This window comes from Hypanus sabinus, chromosome 3 (assembly GCF_030144855.1).
Source record: "Hypanus sabinus isolate sHypSab1 chromosome 3, sHypSab1.hap1, whole genome shotgun sequence".
NCBI classification, from domain to species: Eukaryota; Metazoa; Chordata; class Chondrichthyes; order Myliobatiformes; family Dasyatidae; genus Hypanus; species Hypanus sabinus.
The window spans coordinates 108,719,042-108,741,701 of NC_082708.1; the positions used below are offsets into that span (position 1 = coordinate 108,719,042).

Consider the following 22,660-nt stretch of genomic DNA (forward strand, 5'->3'; position numbering starts at 1 on the left):
CTGGAAAGGTGAGAAAAAGGAGTATTTCAGGGTAGCAATTGAATGAATATTTCTAAAAGTGGTTAGAGATTCCTTGAAAGGACAACAGAAGAAAGTTTGCTTGCAGTTTGTGTAATATTTGGGAATCAGGATATAACATGTTTCCTCAGGGGCCACATGTAGTAAAAGTGACACTAGGTGCTTGAATTCAAGGATCAAGATTTCCAAGCATGAGGTGCATCATGTAGCACTGACATGGGCCTTCAGTGCACAAAATCCCTCTTGGTTATTGAGCACTCAACTATGTTAATCCTATTTCCATTTCCTGCCTTGACCCAGTACTCATCTAGGTATTTCTTAAATGTTGTGAGGGTCTCTGCCTTCACCAATCCCTCAACAGTTGTTCCAGATTCAGACCGTCATCTGGATAAAAAATGTTTCCTCACATCCCATCTCAATCTCCCATCCCTCACTTTAAAGCTCTGCCCCTGGTTTTACACACCATGGCTGCATTTATTTATCTGTTTGTTTGTTTATTGATTGATTGAGATACAGCGTGGGGTAGGCCTGTTGAGCCCTGCGGCCCAGAAATCCCCCGATTTAATGCCAGCCTAATCACAGGATAATTTTTACAATGACCAGTAAACCTACCAACCAGTACATCTTCGGACTTTGGGAGGAAACTGGAGCACCCAGAGGAAACCCACGTGGTCACAGGGAGAATGTAGATTGTAGAAACTCCTTACAGAAGGCAGCGGGGGAACTGAACCTGGTGGTTGGTACGGTAAAGCATTGTGCTAACCACTACACTACCACGTGTAGAGCAATAGTTTTTCAAGTGGGCCCAGTGGGCTGAAAGGGAGTGGAAAACGGATGAGAACAAATATCCGGCATGCCTTCTTCATCACCTGTTTATGTGGGTCTATCCAACCTTTTAGGGATCCTTGGACCTACACTGAAGGCCTCAGTAGTATTGAGGCCCACTGAGGGCCCGACCTTCCTTTGTGTGTGTTTAGCTCTTTTTAGTCCTCCCGAAGTGCATAATGCTTCCTCTGCCATTGCTTTGGCCATCAGTATCATCTTGTTGCCCAAGTAACAACTCTTCTGTGTTACTGACATCACCTTCAGAATTTGTAACATTTGCAAACCCCGGGATCGTACCAACCTGCATTTAAAGGGGAAGTAGAGTCTGTGTGGATTGAGCTGAGGAACAGTAAGGGTAAAAAGACCCTAATGGGTGTTGTGTACAGGCCACCAAACAGTAGCGTGGATATTGGGTACAAGTTGATTAGGGAGTTAACATTGGCACGTGCTAAAGGTAATGCAGTCGTTATGGGAGATTTCAACATGCAGGTGAACTGGGAGAATCAGGTCGGTGCTGAACCCCAGGATAGGGAGTTTGTGGAGTGTCTAAGGGATGTATTTTTGGAACAGCTTGTGCTTGAGCCAACCAGGAACGAGGCTATTTTGGACTTGGTGATGTGTAATGAACAGGAATTGATAAGTGATCTTGAAGTAAAGGAGCCATTAGGAAGTAGTGATTATAACATGATAAGTTTTTATCTACAATTTGAGAGAGATAAGGGCAGATCAGAGGTGTCAGTGTTGCAATTAAATAAAGGAGACTACGGAGCCATGAGGGAAGAGCTGGCCAAAGTTAAATGGGCGGATGCCCTGGCAGGAAAGACAGTGGATCAGCAGTGGCAGATATTCTTGAGGATAATACAAAAGATGCAAAAGCAGTTCATTCCAATGAGAAGGAAGGATTCAAAGAGGGGGAAGGGGCCACAGTGGTTGACAAAGGAAGTCAGAGATTGTATAGCATTACAGAAAAAGAAGTATGACAGGGCTAAGATGAGTGGGAATACAGATGATTGGGAAAGTTTTAAGGAACAGCAGATCTTAACTAAAAAAGCAATAGGGAGAGAAAAAAATCAGGTATGAGCTCAGTCTAGCCAGGAATATAAAAGGGAATAGCAAAAGCTTTTTTAGCTATGTGAAGAGAAAGAAGATAGTTAAGAACAATGTTGGCCCCTTGAAGAATGAATTGGGAGAAATTGTTATGGGAAACAAAGAAATGGCAACAGAATTTAATGCATACTTTAGATCTGTCTTCACCAGGGAGGACCCAAGCAATCTCCCAGATGTATGGACGGGCCAGGGTCATAAGATATCAGAGGAATTGAGACAGATTGACATTAGGAAAGAAATTGTGATGAGTAGACTGATAGGACTGAAGGCTAATAAATCCCTGGGTCCAGATGGTCTGCATCCGAGGGTTCTAAAAGAAATTGCGGATGCATTGGTAATCATTTTCCAATGTTCCTTAGATTCAGGATCAGTTCCTGAAGATTGGAGAGTGGCTAATGTTATCCCACTTTTCAAGAAGGGAGGGAAGGAGAAAACGGAGAACTATCGCCCTGTTAGCCTAACGTCAGTCGTGGGAAAGATGCTTGAGTCCATTATTAAGGACGAAATAGTGGCACATCTTGATGGCAGTAATAGGATTAGGCCGAGCCAGCATGAATTTACCAAGGGCAAATCATGCTTGACTAATTTGTTGGAGTTTTTTAACAAGGATGTTAGACGAGGGTAAGCCAGTGGATGTTGTGTACCTAGATTTTCAGAAGGCATTTGATAAGGTGCCACATAGGAGATTGGTGAGTAAAATCAGAGCTCATGGCATTGGGGGCAAGGTTTCAACATGGATAGAAAACTGGTTGGCAGATAGAAAGCAAAGGGTAGCAGTGAATGGGTGTTTCTCGGACTGGCTGGAGGTGACTAGTGGGGTACCACAGGGCTCTGTATTGGGACCACAGCTCTTTACGATTTATGTCAACGATTTAGATGAGGGCATTGAAAACTATATCAGCAAGTTTGCTGAAAATACTAAACTGGGTGGCAGTGTGACATGCGAAAAGAACGTTAGGAGAATACAGGGAGACTTGGATAGGCTGGGTGAGTGGGCAGATACTTGGCAGATGTCATTCAATGTGAATAAATGTGAAGTTATCCACTTTGGAAGCAGGAACAAGAGGGCAGAGTATTGTCTGAACGGTGTAGAGTTAGGTAAGGGAGAAATGCAAAGAGACCTAGGAGTCCTAGTTCATCAGTCAATGAAGGTGAATGAGCAAGTGCAACAGGCAGTGAAGAGGGCAAATGGAATGTTGGCCTTTGTTACAAGGGGAATTGAGTACAAGAGCAAGGATGTCCTTTTGCATTTGTATAGGGCCCTGGTGAGACCACATCTGGAATATTGTGTACAGTTTTGGTCTCCAGGTTTAAGGAAGGACATTCTGGCAATTGAGGAAGTGCAGCGTAGATTCACTAGGTTGATTCCTGGGATGGCAGGGCTGTCTTACGCAGAGAGATTGGAGAGATTGGGCTTGCACACGCTGGAATTGAGGAGATTGAGAGGGGATCTGATTGAAACGTTTAAGATAATTAAAGGATTTGATAGGATTGAGGCAGGAAATATGTTCCAGATGTTGGGAGAGTCCAGTACCAGAGGGCATGGATTGAGAATAAGAGGTCAGTTATTTAAAACAGAGTTGAGGAAGAGCTTCTTCTCCCAGAGAGTTGTGGAGGTGTGGAATGTACTGCCTCGGAAGATGGTGGAGGCCAATTCTCTGGATGCTTTCAAGAAGGAGCTAGATAGATATCTCATGGATAGGGGAATCAAGGGATATGGGGACAAGGCAGGGACTGGGTATTGATAGTGAATGACCAGCCATGATCTCAGAATGGCGGTGCAGACTCGAGGGGCCGAATGGTCTACTTCTGCACCTATTGTCTATTGTCTAAAATCAAATCATCACTGTATTTAGCAATAGTAGGAGTCCCTGCTTGTAGACTGCATCAATCTCACTGACCTTTTATTAATACACTTTGGTATGACTTCATGGTGAACAGCATCAGTGAACTTCAAGTACGAATAAACTAGTCAGAATATATAAAAACGCAAACACGAGTGTAACCCTTACCCAACAGGCTGGTATATGTCTAGGGGAAAAAGGGGATCCAGCCACTCTCCAACCCACCTCCTGTACACGCAGGTGCTGTGAGAATCGAGTTTACGCCTCGAGCCCGCCAACAGTATCAAATCCACAACAAATACCGTTATGAAATACACTTTAAAGAGTTTACTAAAATTAAAAAGAGTAGTAAGCAATACAATATATATACACAAGGAAAAAAACAAAAGGCGCCACTTATCAAAGTTCAGTCTGTTTAGTGCACTCGTTGGAGCTCAATCAACGAACCAATCGACCCATCCGGCCGTCGCACCTGGGACCACCCCGGTGGTCTTACGAGCAGTCCAGCACACGTCCACCTTCTTCAGTCTCTTCCTCGGCCTCTCCCCAAAAACCCGCGAAAACCCCTCCCCCAAGTTCCCAGCATCACAAGACACAATGACATTCCCCATTGATTAACAATTGAATACAATTACCATATCAGCCATTCTAAAGTGAAACAACGGCTAGAGAAACACTTATCCGACAAAGAAACATTCCTACTTGTAACAAACCAAAGAGGCCATTTTGAGTAACATACCCAGGACATTGTACACGAGGAAATCTGCAGATGCTGGAAATTCAAGCAACACACATGTGGTGAACTATGTGCCTGTCGGGACACGCCCCTGCTGACTGCTCCTGTGGCTCCTCCCACAGGCCCCTGTATAAAGGAGACCTGCGGCCTGAAGATCGGCCTCAGTCTCCAGGACCTTGTATGATAGACACTCACTCCTGGTTCCTTCTTCCAGTCAATAAAAGCCGATATCTCGCCTACGTCTCAGTGTGAGTTATTGATGGTGCATCAATTTTATTGACTGGAAGTTTTAAAACATGGAACCCGTTTTGCGTCCGGACCGGTTGGATTTGGACCCTCAAGACCCTGACGCAGCTCTCGCTTTTGAACACTGGCTTGCATGCTTCCAATCGTACTTGGCGGAGCTTCGTGCGACTGAACCCGCCGTTATGCACAGAATCCTACTCTCGAGGGTCTCCTCCAAAGTTTACTCCTTTATCCGGGACCTGCCGACCTACGAAGGGGCACTGGACGCCCTCAAACGACAGTACCTGCGGCCGGTGAACACCGTCTACGCAAGACATCGCTTAGCTACCCGGCAACAGCGGCCTGGCGAATCGTGCGCTGAGTTTCTCCGAGCACTACAGACACTCGTCCGAGCTTGTGACTGCAAGACGCTCACGGCAGAACAGCATGCGGAGCTGCTGGTGCGAGACGCCTTTGTGACGGGACTGAGGTCAGTGTACATGCGCCAGCGGCTGCTGGAGAACTCGGATCTTACCTTAAGCTCGGCGATAGAGAAGGCCAACGCTCTAGAAGCTGCGCGGCATAACGCCGACGCTGTCCAGTCGCGCGATTCCCCGCCGGTTTCGTGGACGCCTCAGACCCCGCCACCGCCGGCTCCCGGGAGCGAATTCGCCAACGCCGCCGCCAGTCGCCATTCCACGAGCTCCCCGACCCAGACCACGGCTGTGGCCCGTAAGGAACTCGTGCTTTGTTATTTCTGTGGCCAAAAGAAACATCCTCGACAACGCTGTCCAGCGCGAGAAGCGACCTGCTCCAGCTGCGGAAAGCGGGGCCACTTCGCCAAGGTCTGTAAGTCTCAACCTCGAGCGGAGTGCAGCGCTGCGGGTGAAACGTGGGGGCCGCCATCTTGCATGCCGGGATGTGGGCGGCCATCTTTGTCGACGTCAGCACGCCCCGCCCCCGATCCTCGGATGCTGACCGGGTACCCCGGATGTGAGCGGCCATCTTTGTCGGCGTCAGCATGCCCCGCCCCCGACCCTCCGATGCTGACTGGGTACCCCGACGGCGATCCAACTCTGGCCACTGTGACTCTCGACCAAAGCGCCCCACACCAGCTTGCAAGGTCCATGATGGACATCCAGGTGGAGGGGCATTGGCCTGGATGCCTGTTTGACACGGGCAGCACTGGGAGTTTTATTCACCCGGACACAGTGCAACGCTGCGGACTTGCAACGCGGCCGGTCAGTCGGAGGTTCCATTTGGCCTCTGGGTCGCAGTCCGCAGACATCCGGGCGGGTTGTGTAGTGACTTTGGTGGTGCAAGGCACAGTATATCGGGACTTTGAACTGCTGGTCATGCCTAATCTGTGTGCACCTGTGCTATTGGGGCTGGACTTCCAGAGCCATCTCGAAAGTGTGACTATGGTATACGACGGGCCCCTCCCACCACTCACTGTCAAGAATCCTCAGTTTTGTGGGACTTCTTCACATACCCCGCTACTGACCACACACACACACGGACACACACATCCCATCCAGAACCAGGCCAACAGCTGCGCTACCGACACTTGCAGCCTCTCCACTCTCAAGATCCCTCCCCCACCGCTGTTCGCCAACCTGACCCCCGACTGTAAACCTGTGGCAACCAAAAGCAGGAGGTACAGCGCGGGGGACCGGGCCTTCATTCAGTCGGAGGTGCAGAGGCTGCTCAGGGAGGGGATCATTGAGCCGAGCACAAGCCCTTGGAGGGCCCAGGTGGTTGTTGTTCGGACTGGGCAGAAAAATAGGATGGTGGTGGACTATAGTCAAACCATCAATAGGTTTACGCAGCTTGACGCATACCCCCTACCCCGCATCGCGGATATGGTCAACCAGATTGCTCAGTATAAGGTGTACTCGGCAATAGATCTGAAATCCGCTTATCACCAGCTCCCCATCTGCCCAGAGGACCGCCCCTACACCGCCTTCGAGGCGGGCGGCCGGCTCTATCACTTCCTGCGCGTCCCTTTCGGTGTCACGAATGGTGTCTCTGTCTTCCAGAGGGAAATGGACCGGATGGTGGACCAGTACCAACTGCAGGCCACATTTCCCTATCTGGATAACATCACCATCTGTGGTCATGACAGGCCAGATCACGACGCCAACCTCCAACGGTTTCTCCAAGTGGCCGCAGCTCTGAACCTTACTTATAACAGGGACAAGTGTGTTTTTGGTACCACCCGCCTTGCTATACTTGGGTATGTCGTGGAAAACGGGGTTATTGGGCCTGATCCCGAACGTATGCGCCCCCTGTTAGAGCTCCCTCTTCCCACCACTCTCAAGGCCCTCAGACGGTGCCTGGGGTTTTTTTCCTATTACGCCCAATGGGTCCCCCATTACGCGGACAAGGCTCGCCCCCTGGTCAAGTCTACCTCGTTTCCCCTCTCTGCTGAGGCCTGCGCGGCCTTCAACTGCATTAAAGCGGACATTGCCAAAGCTACGATGCATGCAGTGGACGAGACCGCTCCCTTCCAAGTGGAGTGTGATGCCTCCGATTTCGCTCTGGCTGCTACCCTTAATCAGGAAGGCAGACCAGTAGCATTCTTTTCTCGCACCCTCCAAGGCTCTGAAATTCGGCACTCCGCGGTGGAGAAAGAAGCCCAGGCCATAGTGGAGGCTGTTAGGCACTGGAGGCACTATCTTGCTGGCAAAAGATTCACTGTGCTGACCGACCAGCGCTCGGTTGCGTTCCTGTTCAGCAACCAACAGCGGGGCAAGATCAAAAATGATAAGATTTTGCGGTGGAGGATAGAACTCTCCACCTACACCTATGATATCCTGTACCAGCCTGGCAGACTCAATGAGCCCCCTGATGCCCTATCCCGGGGAACATGTGCTAGCACACAGCTCGACCAGCTGTACGCCCTTCATGCACAACTTTGCCATCCGGGGGTCACCCGATTTTACCATTTTGTGAAAGCTCGGAACCTGCCGTACTCCCTGGAGGACATCAGGACGATGACCAGGGACTGCCAAATTTGTGCCGAGTGCAAACCGCACTTCTACTGTCCTGACACGGCTCAACTTGTCAAGGCCACCCGCCCTTTTGAACGCCTGAGTGTTGACTTTAAGGGCCCCCTTCCCTCCACTGACCGCAATGTCTATTTTCTCAGTGTTATTGACGAGTTCTCACGGTTCCCCTTTGCCATCCCCTGCCCCGACACCACTGCCACGTCCGTCATAAAAGCCCTGCGCCAGCTCTTCACTCTGTTCGGGTATCCCTGCTATATCCACAGTGATAGAGGGTCCTCCTTTATGAGTGAGGAGCTGCGCCAGTACTTGCTAGCTAGGGGCATTGCTACCAGTCGGACCACGAGTTATAATCCCCGGGGTAATGGCCAGGTAGAGCGGGAGAATGCCACAGTGTGGAAGGCCACACTTTTAGCCCTTAAGTCCAAAGGGTTGCCGGTCTCTCGATGGCAGGAGGTCCTCCCTGAGGCACTGCACTCTATCCGCTCTCTGTTATGTACGTCCACCAATGCCACCCCTCACGAACGCCTATTCTCTTTTCCCAGGAAGTCTGTCACTGGGACCACCCTACCAGTTTGGCTGACGTCCCCGGGGCCAGTGCTGCTCCGGAAACATGTGAGGAGCAATAAATACTCCCCGCTGGTGGAGAGGGTTCACCTTCTCCATGCGAACCCCCAGTATGCTTACGTGGTCTTACCTGATGGGCGGGAGGACACGGTCTCCATCCGCGACCTGGCACCCGCAGGTGCAGCAGACCACTACCCTGAAGGCTCTCCGGTAACTGTGAACCCTGCACCAGAGGTGACACCGTACTCACCAGGCCCTACACAGACTCCTCACGACACTTGTATACCGGGCGTTTCGTACGCATTTATACCAGGCGCCTCGCACATGCATGAGGGATCACCGGCGCCTAGTGGGCAAGAACACGCGCAACCCCCGTCCCCTGTGCAATCGCCAATGTTGCCGGCACCTATGCGGTCACAGCCGGTGCTACGTAGATCGCAGCGACAGATTCGACCGCCTGATCGGCTTGACTTGTAAGAACCTTCGCTACATGAGGACTTTTTCAAACGAAGGGGGGGTGAATGTGGTGAACTATGTGCCTGTCGGGACACGCCCCTGCTGACTGCTCCTGTGGCTCCTCCCACAGGCCCCTGTATAAAGGAGACCTGCGGCCTGAAGATCGGCCTCAGTCTCCAGGACCTTGTATGATAGACACTCACTCCTGGTTCCTTCTTCCAGTCAATAAAAGCCGATATCTCGCCTACGTCTCAGTGTGAGTTATTGATGGTGCATCAACACACAAAATTATGGTGGAATGCAGCAGGCCAGGCAGCATCTATAGGAAGAAGTACAGTCGACGTTTCCGGCTGAGACCCTTCGTCAGGACTAACTGAAAGAAGAGATAGTCAGAGCGAAAGGGATACAGAGCTGGAGAAGGGAGAGGATCATGGGAATTCTTTCTTTCTTTCTCCCCAGGCCTCCCGTCTCATGATCCTCTCCCTTCTCCAGCTCTGTATCCCTTTTGCCAATCAAATTTCCAGCTCTTAGCTTCGTCCCTCCCCTCTCCTGTCTTCTCCTAACATTTCGGATCTCCCCCTCCCCCTCCCACTTTCAAATGTCTTACTATCTCTTCTTTCAGTTAGTCCTGACGAAGGGTCTCGGCCCGAAACATCGACTGTACTTCTTTCTATAGATGCTGCCTGGCTTGCTGCGTCCCACCAGCATTTTGTGTGTATTTTTGGCCAGAAAGAATGACAATCTTCAAATCTGTGAATTCAAATGAATCAAGGTCAGTGGAAACAGTCTTTGTTCTTGCCGTGTGCTTGGGGGATGGAGGCTGCCATTTTGTGAAGACACTCGATTCTCCATTTTGTGAGCTTGACATGCTGGACTTGATTAGTGTTTTAAAGAAGACACAAAGACTTCAGGTAATTTGCTGGACTGGACATCATTTCCAAATAAAGAGTTGTTTGTGAGGTGTTCTTTGGTTGGCTATAACATGCAGACTTGTGAATGCCTAAGGTGATTCAAACTCATTGCTGTCTGAGAACAAAGAGCCATGAGTCAGCAACTGTCCCTTGATGGGAAGAGGACAATAGATGGATGCTGCTTTGGACCAGAGCCAATAACCAGGTGTTAAAGGCCAGACACATGACCTGCGGCCAATGACATGGGAATGCAACATTTGAATTGATAAGGAATGGATATGAAGGTGGATGCTTTGTGGGTGCTGGTGGCGGTAACTTTGAAGAATAACCACCGTAGACACAAGTGAGAAGAACCCTGCGTGAAGCACGTGGAGAGTGAGTCGGGACCACGAGGAACAAGGAGCGCCTGGCCAGTGTAAATTCCTCCACCCGGGTAATACCTTTGCTATTCTTTGACTATTCAGGAGAGTCAGGGACACTTAGCAGGTGTGCACAAAAGGTATTTAGTGTATAAATTCACGTATTAGTTAGTTTCAACAATAAAGATAATTGTCAGTAAATACAGATCTCTCTGTGCCTCACTCAGAATCGTTGGAAGAGGTTGAAGCGGTATCTCTCTCTCTCTTTTCCAACAGTATTGTCGGAATATGTTGTAGTTCTAATACTCAAACAGTGACATAGAAAAGAACAGGACTGGTATCATGTGCCAGGATAATTAAAAGGAAGTAAGGAGCCTCTGTAAAGATATCATGGGTGCCAAGGGACAATACCTATCCAGACTCAAGTCTCAAACCAGCCATCAGTTGCTGCAGGGCTTACACTCTATAATGGATTACAAAACAAAGTTGGGCAGCATCGCTGACAGCAGCACATTCTTCACGGATGAGTTTAATGCGTCTATGCACATTTTGAACAGAAGGGAGTTGGAATGTCACCACCCATCTGGTAGCCTCCAATGCACTTGAATCCACTATCACTGTTGTGGACATTAAATCGCTCTTCCAGAAGTGAACCTGTGGAAAGCGTTTGGACAGGAAGGCATTCCAGCCATATTCTGGGATTCTGTGCAGATCAGCTGGCAGGAGTATTTTCAGACAGTTTTAGCTTCTCCTGCTTCAATCTGAGGTTCCCAATAGCATTAAGAAGGCCTCTATCATCCCAGTACTGCAGATCTGCCTCACTGGCGCATTGGTGGATAGCAGTGGAGCTGTGCAGTGTGGGCTTGTTGTGTACCATGTCATCGCCTGTACAGTACCCAGGGAAGATGGCATCATGGTCTAATAAGTGGTCTAAATGATTGTCTTGGATTTTTTTTTTGTGATTGGAAGACCCTGTTGGACTTTGGTAATGAGGTCTGGTTTATTGGTGAGACCAAAGAGAGGGGAGAAGCATGGCCTGGGTATTTGCACAGAATAGGCTCTCATGTTGCCTGTTGCAGTCACCTGGGGAAGGAGGCATTGGCGGCATTGTGGAAGTATGTGGGGGTCTGGACTGGCCCCTTCCTATGGTGCAGCTCTCCAGTGTTCCCTCGGAGGAAGACAAACTGGATTGTGTTCGTCTGCAGCTGCACTAGCACGTGATGAGGGACTGCTGCGTGCTTGTTCTTGCGGAAACGTGGCTACAAGACAACATCCCATGCATCGTCCCATCTATCTTCAGGCTGTGCCAGAAGGTGACTTGGACTAATATTATTTTTTTGTGACTGTATGTTCTGTACTTTGCACCTTGCCCCTGGCAGAATGCTGGTTTATTTAGCTGTATACACATGTTTGGTTGAATGACGTTTAACCTTGAACAGGCTGCTGACAGCTGGCATTTCTCTGGCCATGCACTTATTTCTGGAGCACATGGGCAGTAAAGACAGCTATGTTACTTATTGACTACAGCAAGATTATTTCCAAGTATTAGACCTGAGACTGAACACCCCCTGTGCAAATGGATCCTTGACTCCCTGACCAATAAACTACAATCAGTAGGGATAGGCATCAACACCTCTGTCAAAATTATCTTCAACACTGGTGCCCCGCAAAAATGCATCCTCAACCCTCTAATCTACGGACTGTACACTTCCAACTGCGTGGCCTGATTTTGCTGTAACTCCACCTATAAGTTTGTGGGTGATAATGACTGTAGTGGATCACTTTTTAAAATAACGATGATTCGGAGTACATAAGGAGACAGGGAGCCCAGTGACTTGGTGTCATGCCAACAATCTTTACTTCAATGTCAGCAAAATTGATTTCAGAAAGGGGGCAATGCACGTGCTCCTGCCTACATCAATGGTGCTGAGGTTCAAGGAGTAAACATCACCAGTAACCTGTACTGATCCAGCCACATTGATGCCACAACCAAAGGAATCTCACCAGAGCCTCCACTTCCTCAGGAGGCTGAAAAAAAGCACATCCCCTTTGCCTCTCACCAATTTTTATTGATACTCTATAGCAAGCGTTACAGCTTGGTATGGCCGCTGTTCTGCCAATGATTGCAAGAAACTGCAGAGAATCGTGGATGCAGCTCAGCAGATCACAGAAACCAGCCTCCCTTCCATGGACTCTGCTTACACGTTCTCCTGTCTCCGTAAAGCATCAACTAACCCTTGATCATTCTCCTTTCTATCTCACCCCTTCTACTGGGTAGATGATTCACAAGGATGTTGACGGGACCAGAGGAGCTGAGATATAAGGAAAGATCAAATAGGTTTGGACTTTAATAGGTTAGCAAATTGAGGGGAGTTTTGATTGAGGTATGCAAAATTATGAGGGGTATAGAGAGGGTAAGTGTAAGCAGGCCTTTACCACTGAGTTTGGATGGGACTACAACTAGAGGTCATGGATTAAGGGTGAAAGGTGAAAAGTTTAAGGGGAACATGAGGGGAAAGTTCTTCACTCAGAGGGTTCTGAGAGTGTGAATGAGCTGCCAGTGCAGGGGGTTCATGCAAGCTCAATTTCAACGTTTAAGAGAGGTTTGGATAGGTACGTGAATGGTAGAGGCATGGAGGGTATGGTCCTAATGTAGGTTAATGGGAGTAAGCAGTTTAAATGGTTAAGCACAGACTAGGTGGACCTAAGGGCCTGTTTCTGTGCTGGACTTTTCTTTGACTTTACAACTGTAAGGTACAAAAGCATTGAAAGCACATACCGTCAGGCTCAAGGACAGCTCCATCCTTTGTTGTAAGACTATTGAATGGTTCCCTAGCATAATCTGATGGACTCTTGAACTCAATCTACCTTGCTATGATCTTACAACTTATCACCCAACTGCAGTGCACTTTCTCTGTAACTGTAACACTTCATTCTGCACTCTTACTGTTTTGCTTTTAACTATCTTCGTTAAGACACGCCAGCCTCCAGGGTTTAGGCGCTCTAATTCTCTGGAATATGGAGGGTGTGGCCCCTTTCAGGCCCTCCCTGCTAATTGGCGACTATGTTTTGGTGCCAGGATTTTAATATTTAAGGAGCACCTGAATTGAGATTCAGTGTTTAATCATCAGTTCAACTTTGGATTCTCATCTAGTGTCTAGTTTAGAACCTGGTCTTCATTTTAGTCTTGTATCGTGTCTCGATTCTAGTCTTGGATACGCCAGCATTTGGGTCCTGACCATCCTCGCCTAGGTCTCTCGTCACAACCTCAATGTAGTACTGCAATACTGTGATCTTTGTGCACATTATAGAATACAGGACTCTGGGGCAGCCGGTAAGTTCCTGGACTTGGGGACCATCCATCACCTCAACAAACCACTGCAGGAGTTGAGCCAGCCCATGCGTGCAACAGCCTATCCTCCTAGTTCCGGGTATTTCCTGCAGCAGACATCAGTTTTGCAGATGAGGATAGAGGACATTTGTTTCTATATCATTGACTCTCCTCACAAACTCCTGATCCTTGGGCACCCTTAGCTGTCCCAGCAAAACCCTTCCGTGAAATGGAAGGAAGAAGATCTTTGCATGGTCCAGTCGTTTCAAGAGGGTATGTTTTCAGCTTAATGTTCCAACTCCCAGACTCCACTGAGACCAGTGGCCGATGAAGAGGTAGACTTTTGTTTGGGGTAACCTGGAGCCTTTGGGAGACCCAGTCCTGCCTCCAAGGGCAGACAAGCTGGCTTCAGCCAAGAGGACTGTTTGAGCCCTGACCCTGTCTAATCAGGGGTGCACTGGAAATAGAGAGAGGGTCTGTAGTTCAGGAGCAAGACAAGGAGGTGCCCAAGCAGTCTTGAACTCTAGCTGCCCAACCATGTTCCGTGTAAGGGAAGGGCTCCTAAACGTAGATCCTTGGAGCCTAGTCCCAGGAGCACAAAGACCATTTGTAGTGCCTCGTTCCTATTGTCTGAAGATACAGATGAGGATCTGGATTCTGATTTTGTTTCTGTTTCAGCTAAAGACTAGTGAATATTATGGAGCTGACTCTGAGGTCTGCCAAATCACCCCCTTTACCTAAGAAGCCTCAGGAGTCATCCTCAGAGGGAGGTTCCGGAGTAGTTTCAACATCCAAAAATTGGTCAAAATTCCTTCCAGCTACAAGGATTTTCTTCAGGATTTTATGTGCTAAGATTAGGGATGGAGCAACTCTTATCTGATGAATATTAGAAACTCATTTTTTTGCCAAGGATGATGCTACAGTCAGCATCTCAGTCAAGCAGCAGACAAAATAAATGTGGCAAAAATAGGGGAAAAGGTTATTGTAAGGCTGTCTTTGGTAAACAGACCACGAGGCTTGAATGTGCTGCAGTTGCTGATGGAAGTGAGGATGGATAATGCAGAAGGACTTGCTAAAGCCTTTTAATTCTCTTTAGAAACAAGGGAGGTGCCAGAGAACTGAAAAAAGCAAATGTAACACTCTTTATGTCCCAATGTCCATGATAGGTTGTCCTGGATTACCCTTCCAGTTTTCCTAACTCCCATAGATACTTCTGTGAGTCAACGTACTAGCTTATTTTTTAAAAATATAATGTATTATGTATCGATCTTTCATTGTGCATGTAACATGCTAATTATTTTCTGTCATTTCTTTTTGAAGAAATTACTTAGTACCTGCATCTGGATTTCAGAGCCTACAGTTTCGCCTTATAGAGAATAAGATCGGAGTTCCAGAGAATCTGCGGGTTCCTTACAACAGAAAGCACTATAGGGACAACTTCAAAGGGAGGGAAAATGAGTTACTTCGTCAATCTGAGATGGAACCTACGCTGCTACAACTCGTTGAGGTATTTAGCATTGAGATTCAAATATTACTCACTGATGTTACAAGGCACAAGTGATATACTTTTACTCCAATAGGACCCTTCACAACTTTATATTTCTTGGTTAAGTCTCCTCAAAGCTGTCCGGATTCAAAGATTCTTACCTATCTGAATAGAAAATGCTGGAATCAGTCAAATAGGAAAGAGAGGAAAGTTAGTGGTAAGCAGTGAAGATGGGAGATGAATGGAAGCCTAAAGGAACATACCTGAGAGGGAAAGGATGCGGTTCCTGTGGGAATAAATTATTCATGAAATAATCTGGGTTAATAGATTCATAAAGGTCATTTATGAATGTTGTCTGTGTGCTGTTTCCATAACAATTTTTTTAAAAAACCAGTCAGAGCTGAACCCCTGAATCTGGAGGACCAGTTAGTCTGCCCTTTACCCTTTGACTTTCTTGGCATGGGTGACCCGATCAAGAGCCAAAGCACAAGGCCTTAACTCCAGCCAACCTAGCTCTCCAGGTCATTGAGGCATGCAAGCCTCTAAACCCTATAACGAGGCTGCAGTCCTCTTGGGGATTTTACTTGCAGTGGCAGTGGTTCGTTTGCTGTACAGTGATGGTGATTTGGTAATTTCAGTTCCTTTTCTTTCTTTCTAAATCTTTTTATAGGTAATTTCAGTTCCATGGCTATTATATTTTGAGGATTCCAAATTCCACATCCTGTTGAAAAATCAGTGAGGTCCTTCAAGTTGCTGCTGTTGAAATGAAGGGAAAATCCATTAACTTGCTCAGAAGAAACTTAAAGACAGAGTGAAATAATAACGACAGGTCAACTACAGGGGCGGCACAGTAGCGAAGCGGTTAGCACATCACTTCACAGTGCCAACAACCCAGGTTCAGTTCCAGCTGTTGTCTTTAAGGAGTTCTCTACGTTTCCCCGTGACCATGTGAGATTTCTTCTGGTGCTCTGGTTTCCTCCCATATTCCGTAAGGTGTACGGGTTAGTAAGTTAATTGGTCACATGGGTGTAATTGGGCAGCATTGAGCTGGAAGGGCTTGTTACAATGTTGTATCTCTAAAATAAACTGTTTCAGTGACATTCATTGATTAAAAATCAATATGGTCACCAGGGTTAATACACCTGTGATTCTTCAAAATAATGAGATGCTATCTTTGACAAAAAAAAAGATATTCAGTGTAAGATTTCATCCATAGTTGCGAGCTTCTCCAGTTCCATACTAAGTTGTCACCCTAGATTGTACAAGTTGTGCAAAATGTTGGTTTAGCAGCACACAAATCTGCTCACTACACCACAGGAAAGGAGTGCTTGAGCTGGAACGGTGTAGAAAAGTTTCTTAAGGTTGTGCCTGGATTAGAGGGCTTGAGATTATTTTACTTAGCGATATGGCGCAATAACAAATCCTTTCCGCTCACCTAGCCTGCACCATCTGTGTGACCAATTCACCTACTAATCCGAATGTCTGGAGAAAACAGGAGCCTTTGTGGAGACCTACGTGGTCACGGGGAGAAACTTCTTATAGGCAGTGGCAGGAATTGAACCTGAGGTATTGGCACTGCAGTCTATTTGAGATACTACCATGCCACGCTCAAAGTTATGGAGATAGATTGGTTGGGATAAGATGGGCCTATTTTCCCTGGAACAAAGGAGCTTGAACAGTGATATGGTAGAGGTATAATAAAGTGAGACACACAGATAGGGTGGTGAGCTTATGGTCTGTTTCCTATGGTAAGAGTGCGTAAAGCTAGAAGGCAGAGGCTTCAGAAGTGAAGGAAGAGGCTGAAAGGGGATGGGAAAGGTAAATTTTTCACACTAAGTATAGTTGGTTTTGAGAATGAGCTGTCAGAAGATGTAGTGGAGGCAGGAACAATGGCATCATTTAGAGGCATTTGAGCTGGACATCCAGGCCAGTACTCGACTCAGTAAGGCATAAAGTGATGTGGGATTATTGCAGCTAAATGGGAGTAGTAAAGTTTGACATGATGCTCGACATAGATGCAGTTGGCTGAAGGGCCTGTTCCTATGCTGAACAACTCTTTGACTCCAGATTTATGTTTGGAGTATGATTTAAATTCACTATTTCCTGACACAAGAGTGAAAGTGTTCATAACTGAGTACGGCTTACCCACTCATTGTATTAATTATTCTCTGCTTAGGGCAGCTGAGGGTTATCCTCTTCACCTGGAGCACCCAAGAGGCATTCATTAGTGGTGAGATTACGGTCACTGAGAATCCACATCTATTCAATATTGCAGCTTCTCACTGATTTTATTTTCCTCAGCAATGGCTCGAGAGAACTCCTGGACTTGAACCTGATGGGTTTGATTTCTGGGGCAAATTGAAAATCAACATTGAAGCAGGGTTGGAAGAAGAATTTACAAATCTTCAGGTAATTTTCACTAAAAGATTTAAAGCAAGACAGGAATGTAAAGGACATTTATGCGTGTACTAATAAAGCATTTGGTGGATTTCCTAAAAAACAAATATATATTAACACATAATTTAATCTGAGGAAAGGAATTAATCATTCTAATAATAGTAATGTATTTATGACTGGATAAATGTATGAATGTATGAGATTAAAGTTTAATTTTTTTACGGTGCTATGATTTAACAGGAAATCTACTTAGGAAACAAAGTGGTAAAATCATATTTTAAGTTAACTGAAGAGAAATTTATTTTAAAAGCTAAAAACATTTCAAGCGTGAAAGTGGTAAACTATTATGCAGATTCTCTGTTTTTCAGAAGTCAAATCCTGCATTTGAGGAGAAGGAAGATATGTTGTTGGAATTTAACAAACGGAAGGAGATGCTGACATCGCTGTTTGATGAAAAACGTCATGAGCATCTGTTGAGTAAAGGTAGGGATGTACATTGTAGAGGAGAGACACTGATACTTGTTCTTTATACGAAAGCTCAATGTCCTGAGGAAAATTGGAAGTATTGTGGTGACCCACTTCCCAGCGCACTCGAACCGGCTCACAAAGTGGCGTGCGCCGGCATAGAGGCCGGTCCCAAAGAGGGTGCCAAGCCTGCTTCACCAGCAAGGGAAAAAGCCTGCGCGTGGGATGGGACTGTGAATACTACAGCATTCCTGTCCAGGGAGGGTGGGAACAGGAAGGCTTTAAAGCGAGGCAGCGAAGTTTTTATAATCCTCTTTTGCAACTGCAGCTCACCGACTGCGTGTCGTTATTTCAGTGCTGCGTGTAGCACACCACTACAATTAGTGACCCCGATGGCCCAAACAATATTTGGGCCGAAGATGAACGACACCGCATCTGTTCATGCAGTTTCATTAAAACTGCCAAGCTTCTGGAAGCTGCGACCTCACCTGTGGTTCCAGCAAGCAGAAGCCCAATTCCACATTGATGCACTATCAATAACTCACACTGAGACATAAGGCGAGATATCGGCTTTTATTGACTGGAAGAAGGAACCAGGAGTGAGTGTCCATCATACTATGTCCTGGAGACTGAGGCCGAGCGTCAGGCCTCAGATCGCCTTTATACAGGGGCCTGTGGGAGGAGCCACAGGAGCAGTCAGCAGGGGGCGTGTCCAGACAGGCACAGAGTTCACCACATTCACCCCCCCTTTGTTTGAAAGAGTCCCCATGTGGCGAAGTTTCTTACAAGTCAAGTCTATCAGGTGGTCGAATCTGTCGCTGCGATCTACGTAGCACCGGCTGTGATCGCATGGATGCCGGCAACATTGGTGATTGCACAGGGGACGGAGGTTGCGCTTGTTCCTGCCCACTAGGCGCACGCACGCGAGGCGCCTAGTATAAATGCGTACGAAACACCCGGTATACAAGTGTCGTGAGGAGTCTGTGTAGGGCCTGGTGAGCACGGTGTCACCTCTGGTGCAGGGTTCATAGTTACCGGAGAGCCTTCAGGGTAGTGGTCTGCTGCACCTGCGGGTGCCAGGTCGCGGATGGAGACTGTGTCCTCCCGCCCATCAGGTAAGACCACGTAGGCATACTGGGGGTTCGCATGTAGAAGGTGAACCCTCTCCACCAGCGGGGAGTATTTATTGCTCCTCACATGTTTCCGGAGCAGCACTGGCCCCGGGGACGTCAGCCAAACTGGTAGGGTGGTCCCAGTGACAGACTTCCTGGGAAAAGAGAATAGGCGTTCGTGAGGGGTGGCATTGGTGGACGTGCATAACAGAGAGCGGATAGAGTGCAGTGCCTCAGGGAGGACCTCCTGCCATCGAGAGACCGGCAACCCTTTTGACTTAAGGGCTAAAAGTGTGGCCTTCCACACTGTGGCATTCTCCCGCTCCACCTGTCCATTTCCCCGGGGATTATAACTCGTGGTCCGACTGGTAGCAATGCCCCTAGCTAGCAACTCCTCACTCATAAAGGAGGACCCTCTATCACTGTGGATATAGCAGGGATACCCGAACAGAGCTGGCGCAGGGCTGTTATGACGGACGTGGCAGTGGTGTCGGGGCAGGGGATGGCAAAGGGGAACCGTGAGTACTCGTCAATAACACTGAGAAAATAGACATTGCGGTCAGTGGAGGGAAGGGGGCCCTTAAAGTCAACACTCAGTCGTTCAAAAGGGCGGGTGGCCTTGACAAGTTGTGCCGTGTCAGGACGGTAGAAGTGAGGTTTGCACTCAGCGCAAATTTGGCAGTCCCTGGTCATCGTCCTGATGTCCTCCAGGGAGTATGGCAGGTTCCGAGCTTTCACAAAATGGTAAAATCGGGTGACCCCCGGATGGCAAAGTTGTGCATGAAGGGTGTACAGCTGGTCGAGCTGTGTGCTAGCACATGTTCCCTGGGATAGGGCATCAGGGGGCTCATTGAGTCTGCCAGGTCGGTACAGGATATCATAGGTGTAGGTGGAGAGTTCTATTCTCCACCGCAAAATCTTATCACTTTTGATTTTGCCCCGCTGTTGGTTGCTGAACAGGAACGCAACCGAGCGCTGGTCGGTCAGCAAGGTGAACCTTTTGCCAGCAAGATAGTGCTCCAATGCCTAACAGCCTCCACTATGGCCTGGGCTTCTTTCTCCACCGCAGAGTGCCGAATTTTGGAGCCTTGGAGGGTGCGAGAAAAGAATGCTACTGGTCTGCCTTCCTGATTGAGGGTAGCAGCCAGAGCAAAATCGGAGGCATCACACTCCACTTGGAAGGGTTAGCGGTCTCGTCCACCGCATGCATTGTAGCTTTGGCAATGTCCTCTTTAATGCAGCTGAAGGCCGCACGGGCCTCAGCAGAGAGGGGAAACGAGGTAGACTTGACCAGGGGGTGTGCCTTGTCTGCGTAATGGGGGAACCATTGGGCATAATAGGAAAAAAAACCCAGGCACCGTCTGAGGGCCTTGAGAGTGGTGGGAAGAGGGAGTTCTAACAGGGGGCGCATACGTTCGGGATCAGGGCCAATAACCCCGTTTTCCACGACATACCCAAGTATAGCAAGGCGGGTGGTTCCAAACACACACTTGTCCCTGTTATAAGTAAGGTTCAGAGCTGCGGCCACTTGGAGAAATCGTTGGAGGTTGGCGTCGTGATCTGGCCTGTCGTGACCATAGATGGTGATGTTATCCAGATAGGGAAATGTGGCCTGCAGTTGGTACTGGTCCACCATCCAGTCCATTTCCCTCTGGAAGACAGAGACACCATTCGTGACACCGAAAGGGACGTGCAGGAAGTGATAGAGCCTGCCGCCCGCCTCGAAGGTGGTGTAGGGGCGGTCCTCTGGACGGATGGGGAGCTGGTGATAAGTGGATTTCAGATCTATCGTCGAGTACACCTTGTACTGAGCAATCTGGTTGACCATATCTGCGATGCGGGGTAGGGGGTACGCGTCAAGCTGCGTAAACCTATTGATGGTTTGACTATAGTCCACCGCCATCCTATTTTTCTGCCCAGTCCGAACAACAACCACCTGGGCCCTCCAAGGGCTTGAGCTTGGCTCAATGATCCCCTCCCTGAGCAGCCGCTGCACCTCCGACTGAATGAAGGCCCTGTCCCCCGCGCTGTACCTCCTGCTTTTAGTTGCCACAGGCTTACAGTCAGGGGTCAGGTTGGCGAACAGCGGTGGGGGAGGGACCTTGAGAGTGGAGAGGCTGCAAGTGTCGGTAGCGCAGCTGTCGGCCTGGTTCTGGATGGGATGTGTGTGTCCGTGTGTGTGTGTGGTCAGTAGCGGGGTATGTGAAGAAGTCCCACAAAACTGAGGATTCCTGACAGTGAGCGGTGGGAGGGGCCCGTCATATGCCATAGTCACACTTTCGAGATGGCTCTGGAAGTCCAGCCCCAATAGCACAGGTGCGCACAGATTAGGCATGACCAGCAGTTCAAAGTTCCGATATTCTGTGCCTTGCACCACCAAAGTCGTTACACAACCCGCCCGGATGTCTGCGGACTGCGACCCAGAAGCCAAATGGAACCTCCGACTTACCGGCCGCGTTGCAAGTCCGCAGCGTTGCGCTGTGTCCGGGTGAATAAAACTCCCAGTGCTGCCCGTGTCAAACAGGCATCTAGTCCTGTGCCCCTCCACCCGGATGTCCATCATGGACCTTGCAAGCTGGTGTGGGGCGCTTTGGTCGAGGGTTACAGTGGCCAGAGTCGAATCGCCATCAGGGTGCCCGGTAAGCATCTGAGGGCCGGGGGCGGGGCATGCTGACGTCGACAAAGATGGCTGCACACATCCGGGCAAGCAAGATGGCGGCCCCCACGTTTCACCCGCAGCGCTGCACTCCGCTCGAGGTTGAGACTTACAGACCTTGGCGAAGTGGCCCCGCTTTCCGCAGCTGGAGCAGGTCGCTTCTCGCGCTGGACAGCGTTGTCGAGGATGTTTTTTATGGCCACAGAAATAACAAAGCACAGGCATCTGACGGGCTGCCGCTGTGGTCGGGTTCGGGGAGCTCGTGGAATCGCGACTGGCAGCGGCGATTTCGCTCGCGGGAGCCGGCGGTGGCGGGGTCTGAGGGTGAATGTGGTGAACTCTGTGCCTGTCTGGACACGCCCCCTGCTGACTGCTCCTGTGGCTCCTCCCACAGGCCCCGGTATAAAGGCGATCTGAGGCCTGACGCTCGGCCTCAGTCTCCAGGACATAGTATGATGGACACTCACTCCTGGTTCCTTCTTCCAGTCAATAAAATTGATGCATCATCAATAACTCACACTGAGACGTAAGGCGAGATATCGGCTTTTATTGACTGGAAGAAGGAACCAGGAGTGAGTGTCCATCATACTATGTCCTGGAGACTGAGGCTGAGCGTCAGGCCTCAGATCGCCTTTATACAGGGGCCTGTGGGAGGAGCCACAGGAGCATTCAGCAGGGGGCGTGTCCAGACAGGCACAGAGTTCACCACACACATTCAGCAGATAACCTCGGATGCCACACGTTACTACTACGTGGTGAGCTCCCTCGACCAGGAAACAGCGGCCCAGGTTGAGGAGTTCATACAATCACCCCCAGCGGACGGCAAATACACAGAATTCAAAGCCCTGCTCATAAGGATTTTTGGACTCTCACGGCACGAGCGAGCTGCCCGCTTACTGCACCTGGATGGTTTGGGGGACAGGCCACCGCCGGCTTTGATGAACAAGATGCTGCCCCTGGCCGGAGGTCACAAGCCCTGCCTTGTGTTTGAGCAGGCATTCCTGGAGCAGCTGCCCGCAGACATACGCCTACTGCTGTCCAACGTGGATTTCAGCGACCCCCAGAAGGTGGCGGCCCATGTGGATTTGGCACAGCCGGTCGAGATTCTGGCACCGCGGTGCAGAGGCAGACCTCCCAAACAGAGTCCGACCCAGACT

The 22,660-nt window shown here is 48.9% G+C and overlaps 2 protein-coding genes across 2 annotated transcripts in view; both read left to right on the top strand.

Annotated features, from left to right (window-relative positions):
• Positions 1-22,660, top strand: part of LOC132390927 (tryptophan 2,3-dioxygenase-like) — a 71,127-nt gene that overhangs the window by 19,522 nt on the left and 28,945 nt on the right. Inside the window, exons 6-8 of the mRNA XM_059963462.1 lie at positions 14,708-14,894; positions 17,175-17,282; positions 17,639-17,753. Of these exons, the coding sequence (XP_059819445.1) occupies positions 14,708-14,894; positions 17,175-17,282; positions 17,639-17,753 (410 nt within the window). The remainder of the gene's footprint in view (positions 1-14,707; positions 14,895-17,174; positions 17,283-17,638; positions 17,754-22,660) is intronic.
• Positions 4,628-9,015, top strand: LOC132390815 (uncharacterized). The gene is made up of 2 exons (XM_059963357.1): positions 4,628-5,600; positions 6,795-9,015. Exons 1-2 carry the CDS (start codon positions 4,827-4,829, stop codon positions 8,805-8,807), a joined length of 2,787 nt encoding a protein of 928 aa, XP_059819340.1. The 5' UTR covers positions 4,628-4,826; the 3' UTR covers positions 8,808-9,015.

What these genes read in the sequence shown, in the direction of transcription:
- LOC132390815 (XM_059963357.1), top strand. Translation starts at nt 4,827, where the DNA reads ATGGAACCCGTTTTGCGTCCGGACCGGTTGGATTTGGACCCTCAAGAC. An exon ending in AGCGGGGCCACTTCGCCAAG is followed by an intron (nt 5,601 to 6,794) that starts GTCTGTAAGTCT and finishes TCTGTCTTCCAG; the next exon opens with AGGGAAATGGACCGGATGGT.